Source organism: Protomyctophum parallelum (assembly GCF_964188405.1).
Source record: "Protomyctophum parallelum genome assembly, chromosome: 17".
NCBI lineage: Eukaryota > Metazoa > Chordata > Actinopteri > Myctophiformes > Myctophidae > Protomyctophum > Protomyctophum parallelum.
In genome coordinates, this window is record NC_139719.1 from 11211959 (window position 1) to 11224207 (window position 12249).

The 12249-nt window shown below is 44.4% G+C and overlaps 1 protein-coding gene across 1 annotated transcript in view; it reads right to left on the reverse strand.

Annotated features, from left to right (window-relative positions):
- Window positions 1-12249, reverse strand: part of opn4b (opsin 4b) — a 93103-nt gene that overhangs the window by 50373 nt on the left and 30481 nt on the right. The window contains exons 2-3 of the mRNA XM_083788254.1: window positions 9641-9777; window positions 8051-8184 (exon numbers count right to left, since the gene is read on the reverse strand). Coding sequence (XP_083644380.1) covers window positions 8051-8184; window positions 9641-9777 — 271 coding nt within the window. The remainder of the gene's footprint in view (window positions 1-8050; window positions 8185-9640; window positions 9778-12249) is intronic.

Here is a 12249-nt window from a genome sequence, read left to right on the forward strand (position 1 = left end):
TTTGGTGTGGTTAGGGCTTTAGTCACGATGATGAAGTCATCGAAGTATCCGTAAAAATAGTCCATAGACTTGGCTGTACTGTGTCTCCCACTACGGGGGGCACACACACAAAGCCACGCTTTGGAGCGTAATTGTAGAAACACTGTACATAGGCTATTATACACTGTATACATTTAGACACTTTGAAAGAAAGAAAATGAATTGCATGTGTACATACAAAAAACAACTGCTATCTGTGCACAACCTTACAAAAGCTCCAAGCTAACCTATCCTGGATTTATAGGCCAACGATTTCTGACAGCAAATGCACAATTCTTATGGTTTTGCAATATCCCTCAGTTCCCTCAGTTGCAATGTCAATAGCTCTGTGTACTGTACAGTGTACACATCCTTTCTATTCCATTTCAATTACTCACTCAACAGTTCTCCTGCAGTATTACTGTACATACAGTAAGGAGAGGAGGAGGTAAAGGTGTCTGCTTGACAGTTCAAAGGTAAAGGGTGAGTCATGGCTATCAGCTTGGTTTGGTCAGCGAGGTGTGGAGACCCCCTGGACCTCATCACTATGTCTCACACAGGGAAACATGTGCACGCACGCACACACGCACGGAACATATTAATAGAAACTAACCTAATAGAAACTAACAAAAATACACTGATTGACACAACACTAATGTAAAGTGTTGTCAAACAAGTCTATCAAGCGAATGACTACTAGTTGTGTATTGACGTCTTAACATGAGGGGTGTCGATTCGAATTAAAATCGATTCAAAATCGATTCATGATTTTCAAGTTTTTATTATAAGGAGTTTTTACTATATGGTGTGATATCATATGAAATGTGCAGTATAGGCTTAGCAAAATCACAGTTTACATTATTAGCCCGGGGAGCCATGCAGTCACACACACACACACACACACACACACACACACACACACACACACACACACACACACACACACACACAGTGGTCGGGCTGCTTTCAGCACATGTGGGTCGAGTCTTGGAAAGAATCTCCTGGTTAGTCTGAGAGAGAGCGCAGCCAGCCATGGCAGCTGTCTCAGGCAGCAGCGGAAAGTGCAGTGGAAGCGTCTTTGAGTGCTGTATAATTTGTATGTATTAGTATTACTTGCGCAAGCAGAGCGCGCAAGTACTAGTTTCGCCTGGGACTCGTATGCACCGTCCCAGCCATCCCGCCAATTACGTCACTACCATCGAAAACCATTGATGTTATACATATACTATGTATATGTATAAAATCAATGGTTTTGGATGGTGGTGACGTAATGATATGTTTTAGTGTCGCGAGGATTAAAGGTAATGCTCCTATGTATACATGTATGTAATCTGGCACCACTGCCGTATCAGGCACAATTAGTCATTACGTCATTTGTTGGGACGGTGCATACGCATCAAAATTGCTGGGACGGTGCATACGCATCAAAATTGTCGGGACGGTGCATACGGCGCAGAGTAACCACAGTATGCCGCTAATCAACTTACAAATTACATATATATACATGTGGAGAGGGTGTCCTCTTGCCGTTTTCTGGGAGTCCACATGGAGGAGGGCTTGACCTGGAGCACGAACACCTCTGAGCTGCTGCAGAAGGCCCAGCAGAGACTCTACTTCCTGAGGGTGCTCAGGGGGAACAACATCACACAGAGACTGCTGGTGTCCTTCTATCGGTGCTCCATAGAGAGCATATTGACATACTGCATATGTGTGTGGTACACCAGCTGTACAGTGGCGCAGAGGAAAAAGCTCCAGGGGGTCATAAATACAGCACAGAAGATCGTTGGCTGCCCTCTCCCCACACTGGAAGAACTACATATCATAATAACATGTCATAAAACAACTCTGAACATTATGAAAGACACTTCCCACCCCGCTCACTCACTGTTTGAACTGTTGCCACCAGGCAGACGGTACAGAGTGATCAAGTCCAAGACCAACAGATTCAGTAACAGCTTCTATCCCACAGCGGTAGTTGCACTCAATGCTGCTAAAAAAATGATCTGTTGCTGCGACACATTTTACATTTTACACTGAAATTACATGTTTGTGCATTAGTGCTGCCTGGGTTGTGCAATAACAAGAAGTCATGTGTGTTTTGTCTTAGCTTGTACAGTATGTTGTTTTGTGATATGATGCACTGATTGGTTGGCACTTTTAATTTCGTTGTACACGTTGTAATGACAAATAAATATCTATCTATAGTATATGTATAACTAGCTCTCAATGATGACATAATAAAGATGTGGATTAAAGGACCCAATGCCAGAGTGTAATTGAGTGTAATTGGGATCAGCTATTTCCAAATGGTTGCAATGTATTCATGGCTGAATTGGATAGTGTATAATAATAATAATAATAATAATAACTAGATAAAGTTCCCCTCGGGGCACACAGGTCTCCACCAGGGCAGGTCAGGTTGTCGCCTCCTGGTGGCGCTATAATAGGCCAATGTGATGATCTTACGCAATTGGATGATTTGAGGCATTTTGTTTCAAAAATGTGTTTTGCAATAATCCACCTGTTGGTGGCGCTAAAACAGGCCAAAATGAAAAGGGTGGGATATATTCCTCAGCCTAGTAGGACAGTCTGTGAAAGATTTCACGTAAATTGCACGCTGAGTTCATGATTTGAGGCTTTTTGTTCAAAACAGGCCAATCCTGCAAACTTTGAAAGCCAATGTTAGCCAATTAGGATGGAATATGAAATATTGGACAGATCCGTCTTGAATCTGGAGGAGTAATATCTCAAAATGTGTTTTACAAAAGTCAGTCTCCTGGTGGCGCTATAACAGGCCGTTCTTGAAGATTTGGGGCAGAGGTTCATCGTTCGCATCCAGGGAGTGTATGTGCAAAATGTGGCATTGACCAGGTTAACGGTGCTGGAGATTAACTGACGGACGGACGGACCTGTACACGGACGGACGGACGCACACACACACACACACACACACACACACGCGCGCGGACGGAGTGCAAAAATGCACTTTGGCCTGGTGGAGACAATAAGAGTAAAAGAAAGTACTGAATGTCCCAACTTACTTTCTCCCACTGATAAAAGAGTGACGGAAGCTTGTGAGCAGGGCTTATGGTGAGCCTATACAGTATATGTAATGTAGCAAAATAAATTAAAATTATACATGCATGCTTCCCCTGGCACTACCGTTAACCCATTCTGACCGGGCACCCATTTTGGTGTCGGCATCATGTTATGCTTTAGCTATTTAAAAATAGCAGATCTACAAGCTCATATCGCGCCACCGAGTGGCGCGATACGAGCTTGTAGGTCTGCTATTTTTGAATAATCGAAGAACTACTGACATTTTTTAGAATCTGATCTCGGGTCAGAATGGGTTCATCAGACCAGTGTGTGTCCGGCGGAAACCTCGTATGAATCTGATCTCAGGTCAGAATGGGTTAATCATGCCCAAAAGCAGCTGGCGCTGTCCCCAAGCAGTATCTTACGGCCGCACTACCTGCGGTACGTTGTGCCAACTCCGTCATTTGTACCTGGCATGTTCTTCATGCGCTATATCCCTAAACTTGCTATCTTTCATGCCCACACATGCTTGGGAAAGTGCAGAGCGGATTTGAAAATGTTCCGTTTGGCGGAGCCGAGCGCGCCTGCAAACCGACAGGTTCGGGAGTCTGCCGGGAGCCGCCGGGCGCACAGCATTCAGAGGCCTCCCTCACTCCTACATTCTCCGCGTTTTCTTCAGCAGATGTGAGTGTCAATTCCTTGTATCAAATGTTTTTTTTATAAGATGAGTCTATTCAAAGAAGATAATGATTTGTGCCGCGTGAGACCATTCTCCAAATTCCAAAATACACACGCTGTGCTCAGAGTTATACTATTGGGGGACGTCAACCCTTCTTCTTTTTTTTTTTCCTTTTTTAACCTCAACCAGACAGTGGGCTGCTGTCTGGGTAGAGTATCCGCCCCGAAACTGGGAGGTCGGGGGTTCGATCCCCGGCCCGGACTGTAAAAATGGGAGCCAATGCCTCCCTGCTTGGCACTCAGCATCAATGGGTTGGATTGGGGGTCAAATCAACTAATGATTCCCCAGCGCGGCGCACGCTGCTGCTCACCGCTCAAGAGAACAAATGTCACCGTGCGGTAACGTGATGTGTGACTAATCGTACAACTTTGACTTTGACCTCTTCAACTCTATAGCATCCCTATTCTGAAGGGAATATTAGTCAAAACAGACGATCTACAAGTTCGAGTTTAAGTATTGAGGGTTGAAGTGGTTAAACGTTTGAAAATACGCATTGACACGAATAACAAAAATACATTGATTGACACAACAAGTCTACCAAGCTAATGTTGACGTCTTAATGTTAGGGGTGTCGATTCAAATTCAAAATCGCGATTTTCATTATAAATGATTGAAAATCGATTGATAATTTCCAAAATTAAATTTTTGAAAAAAAGTTTTTACTATGGTGTTTGTGATATGAAATGTATAAGCTTGGAAGGAGGTGCTTCATTGGCCCTGCAACCTGCACTGTCGAGGTGCGTGTAAATAAGTATGCTATGAAATGTAAGCTTACCATAAACACAGTAAACATGAGATAGCAGAATATTCACCGCCCTACAGTACTTAACGTGCAGCTGTTGCCTTAGCGTGAGAAACGTATAGTGGGTTGATGGTGCATCGTTGTGGGACTCCAGCTATAGTGCTGATAGTCCAGCTGGGGGCTGGGATATATAGATAAATAATTTGCCTGAGGCAGCGTGATTAATTTGATGATTGCTTGATTGATTGATTATTTGATTTGACTTCAGTCTATTACAGAGACCCTGCAGGCCTAATTTTAAGGCAGTATTTTAGGTATCGGATTCAAGAAATGTACATAAACAAACATCAGCTGAGTGGGCTGAGACTGAGAGAGAGGCCATCTGGGAATCATTAGGTCTCTGGTTAGCCCACTGGTGCGTCCAGTCTGTGTCAAAGTGTCTGTGTCGCTGAGCAAGAAACACGTCGCAGGGAAACTGGAAGTACCCTCACTAAAAACGCCGGGACAACGCTCCACACGTCCCAAACTCTTCTCCCTTCTGGCTCCAAAACTGTGGAATGCACTTCCCATTGCAGTCAGAACTGCAGCATCACTCCCAATCTTCCGCCGTAGCCTGAAAACCCACCTTTTCAGACTCCATCATGGCCCATAGCACTTACCCTAACCCCTTAGATAGAATTTCTGTTGGCTTAGATAGCATTTGACTTAGACTTATAGCATGTTATGTAGACAGCACTATAATTGTATTGTATATAGTCATAGCACGCCATAGTACATATGTATAGCATAGTAGTGAATATGTATAGTTTATTATGTATAGTGTATGTATAGTTTCATCATATAGATATTCCACTGTTACCTTCTTAGCTTACGCATGTTTCATGATAAATGCTTTTATGTGATGTATTCCCATGCTTTTGTTCTTGCCTAAATGTAAGTCGCTCTGGATTAAGAGCGTCTGCTAAATGCCTAAATTGTAAATTGTAAATTGTCGCAGTGCGACGCGTTGAGAGCTTGTAGATCTGCTATTTTTGTCCAAAAGCGCCCTCTTACGGGACTTCTTGGGCACCACGAGACAGCGTTATACATTACATACATACATACACACAGTTCACAGTACAAAAAAATACAGTTCATAGTACAAATAAATAATTATCCTACCCACTCTGTGCAAATATATCAAGGTTCAAGTATTGCAGTATTGCACTCTCCCATCTTAAGGTCTTCCCTGTTTCCCTCAGCACTTAGTTATCTGTTATTGAGTGCTTTGATTGACAGTGGAACAAAAAGAGAATTTATATCTGTTGAGCTTACAGTATGGTGATCTGTACCGTCTGCCAGACGGCATCAACTCATATTCCTCATGGAGGCTTATTTCAGCCCCTGCCTCTCTAAAGCCCAACACACACCGTCTGCGAACGCCAAGCATCAAAACAACCTTCTGTTATCTTCAATGAACCTATCGCACACCGGCGGCGTCCGACACGCACTGGCGCGCGTTCATGCCTCGCCTGAAGCTCCGATACGCCACTGTTCTATTTTCCAGGCGTTGCCGCGCGGCAACGCCTGTGCCGCGTCGCTGCGTGCCCGCTTCACAGACGGTGTGTGTTGGGGCTTAACACTGTCTGCACGTCCCTGAACCCTGCACTGCTCCACAGATGCTCTATCTACAGTATGAACAGTGCCCGCACACATGCGGGCACTGTTCGGGGACGGGGTGAAAACAACGTGTCGTGAGCTTGTTTTTTGGGGCAGAGATTTGTGGTGTATAGACAGAAAAGAAAGAGAGGTCCATGTGCGGAGCCAACCCAGTTTTCTAAAGCTCTCGAGGGGTTTAAGTGTTTGAACTAGTATAGGACTATAGGGTTGGCTGAGAAGATACTAAACTGGGAATGTGTGTATACGTAATGTAATGTGGTAGCCATAACAGTGCTTCGTTGTCACTACTAACGTGTGTGTACCACATTATAGCTATAGCTGTCTAACGTGTGTGTGTGTGTGTGTGTGTGTGTGTGTGTTAGAGGACGTGTGTTGATAAGCATTGAGGCCAGGCCCCAGGCCTAATTTACGTACGTATTTACTGTACGTGCCGGTGTGTGTACAGCCGATCTACAAGCCCTTGAAGCACCCCAGGGCAAAGCGTTGTGATCTTGTAGATCTAGGCTATATGTTCCACGCGGGACACGATAGGAATCAGTAAATATAGTGTTTGTCGGTATGTGTTCCTCTGAGGTTTGTATCTGTGTTTGCTCATCTGGAGACGTGGTAAATGGCTCCTCTCTGTGTGTGTGTGTGTGTGTGTGTGTGTGTGTGTGTGTGTGTGTGTGTGTGTGTGTGTGTGTGTGTGTGTGTGTGTGTGTGTGTGTGTGTGTGTGTGCACTTGCAATCGCGTGTGTATCAGTGTATGGAAGAGGTACTGGCATGTTTTACTTAACCCTAAAACACTAAATGTGTTTAGTGATAGATAAAAAAAGTTATCTCACATGTCTTAAGGAATGGGTGGACCGAAGGAGAGTGCTGCAACCACTCCAAGGAACAGCAATGTCCCTCCCATATGTTTAGAGTACCAACAGGGGGCACTGTTTTTGTCTCCACCAGCCGAAGGCATGGGGAGAGAATGTTTTGCACTCCGTCCGTCCGTCCGTCCGTGTGTCCGTGTGTCCGTCCGTCCGTGACCAGCTAATCTCAGCCACCGTTAACCCGGTCGATGCCAAATTTTGCACACACACTCCCTGGATGCCAACCATGAACCTCTGCCCCAAACTTTCCAGAACGGCCTGTTATAGCGCCACCAGGAGGCCGCTTTGTGCAAAACAAGTTTTTTCACAGTACACCTACAGATTTTGTCCAAACATCACGCAAATTAGTACACAGTCTCTCTAGAGCCATTCAACGAAACGGGTCTTTCAGATTTCTCAGACTCCATCCTGATTGGTTAAGATTGGCTTCCAAAGTTCACAGGAGTGCTCAGTTTCAAACAAAATGCTGCAAATCATGAACACATCGCGTGATTTCCCTGAAATTGTGCACGCACATTCCCACTAGGCCGAGGACGAAATGCCACATGAACAATTTCAACTCAGCCTCAAGGTGGCGCTATAACTGGCCCAAAAGTGTTTTTACCTCTAACTGCACGGATCTGTGGATAACCTGGTGGAGACCTGTGCCCAGAAGGGCACTTTTTTTTATTAGGAATATTTTGCTCGTTTTTCACCGTTTTTTTTCCCCCTGCACTCTTTATCTACTGGAGATGCGGTGTAATGACATGGATTCCGAAAAACAAATTAGTTCAAGAGTCTTCGGAAAATAACAATTCTCCCGAATGCTGCCTCCCGGCATGGCATGGAAAGGAGAGGAGGGCATTTTGCATTTCGTCCACCATAGTGAACGCTGCATTCGTGGTCTGGAGAGGGCAGTTGTTTTACAGACGGGGTAAAAGGGCAGGGGCTGAAGCCCCCCCATCTATGTGTGCACGTCCCCGTGCACGTGCGTGTGTGTGTGTCTGACCTGACCTTTCTCTCCGAAGATCCACCTCTTGTGCATGCTGGTGGTGAAGAAGATGGGAGCCTGGGTCACACACATCAGGAAGTCTGTGATGGCGAGGTTGATGATGAACATGTTGGCCGGGGTGCGCAGGGTCCGGCTCCTGTGCACACACACACACGTTACACACACACACACACACACACACACACACACACACACACACACACACACACACACACACACACACACACACACACACACACACACACACACACACACACACACACACACACACACACTCCAGTGTGTGGACTAAATTATGTTGTGTACTGCCCAGAGTAATCTGGGCAGTAGTACGTAGTCTATTTATTTAAATAGACTACGCTGTAATATTCATGAAATACAGAACTATATGTTCCTTGGGTATAAGGAGAGTTGGGCTGTTGATTTATGGTACAAACCTAAACTAAGAACATATCGTCTTATTAAAAATAATTATGGCCCTGATCCTTATGTTGCACAAAATATATCCAAAGGTCAGAGATCTTTTTGTGCACAGCTGCATTCTGGGACCTTACCATTAGCTTTAGAAACGGGTAGATTCATTGGTACTCCTGAGGAGGACAGAGTGTGTCTAGTGTGTGATTTGAAAGAAATTGAAATTGAAATTATTTTTTTTGTTTTACTGCCCTTTATATGAAGAGTTAAGACATGTATTGTTTTGTAAGATGACAACCATCTGTGCTGGCTTTTTCTGGTTGGAGGACTATGAGAAGCTGGAGTTTTGTTTTGGGAGGGGTATTTTTGCTTTGGCAGACTTTTTATGCAAATCGTGGCAAATGAGGCAGAATGTTTTGTTTGTGTAAAAATGTTTCTTTTACACAATGCAATATTGAAGCAATGTTATGGTGTGTCCTGTAAGTCCATGTGGGCTGGGCGCCTTTGGTGCATGACACAGAAATAAAGAATCTATCTATCTCTAGTGAGAGAGTGGCGACACTAGCGTTGACTCCCATTGAAACAATGGAACGCGAAAGTGCTCATTCTATCTCAATGGGTTGGGATGTATGGAACTATTATAATTATAGCCCATAAGCACCCGCTTTGCGGCGAGATCAAAGCGTGTCGCCACTCTCTTACTATAGATTACTCTGGTGCAGCCTATAGGAACACAAACTTCATGTGGTACAGCATAGCCGCCCTATAGGAACACAAGCTTCATGTGGTACAGTATAGCCAATACACAAGCCTGTAAACAAGTGTAATGCTTTATGGTGTCGTCCACTCACAGTTGTTGTATTGGGTTGTACTTGAAATGTACTGTAATTCTGCAAACTGTTAATAAATCAGTCAACTCCAAGGGAAAAGGGCCGCTCTACTCAGACAGTTTTATATAGTTCCAGGGCGTGTGCTGGGTGCAGATTCCAAAAGAAGATATGGAAAATTAATTAAATCCGCACTTCCAGTCGAGCAGGAGTCTTTGTTTAATAACGATAGTGCTCCGCAGCAGCAGTCATACCAGACAGACGAGCGCGTTTCGGCGCGCAGGCCTTCGTCAGTGTCAAGATTTCGTCAAGTGTAATTTTCAATCAATCAATCAATCAATCAATCAATACCTGCAGAAGGCGTAGAGGACCAGGAAGTTGCCCACCATGCCGGTGATGCCCACCGCCAGGATGACGAAGCCGATGGTGTAGTGGGCGTGGGCCGGGACGTCCACCGTGGGGAAGGGGTGCCTGGGTACCATGGGAACCTGAGGGGGGAGGGTGGGGGGGGGAGGGAGGAGTGTGAGTGAGCACTGAGCAGCAGAGAGAAGTCATTTAGATGAGTTCTTGTGATGCTTAGTGAAGTGTAAATTGACTGTCATGGCAGCTATAGCGTCGCCGCGGGAATGGTAGACCTGAGTAATTAGTGATTAAGCTTAACACACACACGTAGACACGCACAAACATGGGCACGCGCGCACGCACGCACGCACGCACGCACGCACGCACACACACACACACACACACACACACACACACACACACACACACACACACACACACACACACACACACACACACAAAGCACGCACACACAGACTTATAACTATATATGCTAAACCCAGACGTCCTTCTCTCTGTGTGACAGTGACATTAGACCACCTGTTACAACCTTATATGGAGTCTAGGAGGCTAAGGAGTAACACATGTAACCACAGGTAACCAAAAAAGGTGTACATTTATCATTAGTGACAAGTTGAGGTTTACAGAAACTGCATATAAATTAGAAATGTCAATATACTGTAAGTATAGGGAAAGTGTATATCGCCGGGGTCCGGGGAGGCCAATTAAGGCCAAACACCCTACCTGAAAAGGAAAAGAGTTAAGCCGTCCAAAACAAAACTGACAATCTAAGCTCCCTAACTAAACAAAAGGTGAATCCCAATTCAGGGGGTGGACACTTGTCAAGTAAATGGAGGTGACAGCTGGTGGCAAATTGGGCTGACGCAGAGCTTCTCCCCCAGGCTGGCTGATTTAAGGATTGAGGCCAGGTGTCTCCAGACACTAAGCCACTACTCCAATCTACATTCCACTTTTCCAATTTGGGGGAGTCCCCAAATTATTAAAAAAGTTTTGTTTTTTTTTGCAACTGAATGGCTGGAAAAGATTTTAGTTTAGTTTGCGCAAATAAGAGCAATGCTAGGCATGTGTGCAACATGCAAACTGTTTTAAAGTAGTAATGAAGGGATTTAAGATCATTAAAGCTGGGCTGTTGCCTGCGGGTTTAATGTATTTCTGCCTACTTCCGACCGAGTCCAGGACTTCTCCCTATTTGTTGTCCCCATTCTCAATAGAAGTCTATGTAGGAGAGGCGCCATGACGTGAACGGCGTAACTCTGTCTTTACCATTATGAGGCCACGTGGGGCCGTAAGACCACCAGAGATAGAGACACAGACAGACTGCACTGAACACACTGAAAGAGAACGACACCAGAGATAGAGACACAGACAGACTGCACTGATCACACTGAAAGAGAACGACACCAGAGATAGAGACACAGACAGACTGCACTGATCACACTGAAAGAGAACGACACCAGAGATAGAGACACAGACAGACTGCACTGATCACACTGAAAGAGAACGACACCAGAGATAGAGACACAGACAGACTGCACTGATCACACTGAAAGAGAACGACACCAGAGATAGAGACACAGACAGACTGCACTGATCACACTGAAAGAGAACGACGTCAGAGATAGAGACACAGACAGACTGCACTGATCACACTGAAAGAGAACGACGTCAGAGATAGAGACACAGACAGACTGCACTGATCACACTGAAAGAGAACGACATCAGAGATAGAGACACAGACAGACTGCACTGATCACACTGAAAGAGAACGACATCAGAGATAGAGACACAGACAGACTGCACTGATCACACTGAAAGAGAACGACATCAGAGATAGAGACACAGACAGACTGCACTGATCACACTGAAAGAGAACGACATCAGAGATAGAGACACAGACAGACTGCACTGATCACACTGAAAGAGAACGACATCAGAGATAGAGACACAGACAGACTGCACTGATCACACTGAAAGAGAACGACACCAGAGATAGAGACACAGACAGACTGCACTGAACACACTGAAAGAGAACGACATCAGAGACAGAGACACAGACAGACTGCACTGATCACACTGAAAGAGAACGACATCTTGAGATGAGGCTTTGGACAACGAGGAAATATATAGTCCAACCATGTTGCCTTTCATTTGGGACGTGTCTTATCCCTGTAACACCCAGCGTTGCAATAACACAACATATTTTAATTAATTATTATTATTTTAATTTAGTTTATGTTATTTTTTTCACCTAAACGTCATCATTGATGTTCATTGCAATGCCATTGGTCATGATATTTGCATATAAATACCCCCCCCCCCAGAGGCTGAAATTCACACAAATTAAACATTTCTGGACTAAAATAACTAACATATGTTTTTTGTGTTCATTAGAATGTCTAGAACATGTTTTATTCATTATTGTGAAAGATATCGCCCAAATGTAAATTATACAATAATTATAATTGTAATAATTATAAATGTGTATAAAATTTGCAAAAAAAACATAATTTCCTCTGATAAGTCCTAGTAGTAAAAAGTAGTAGTAAGGTTGAAATCTGTTTTTTTGCAAGTAGAAATTAATCCGGGTTTTATTAAGC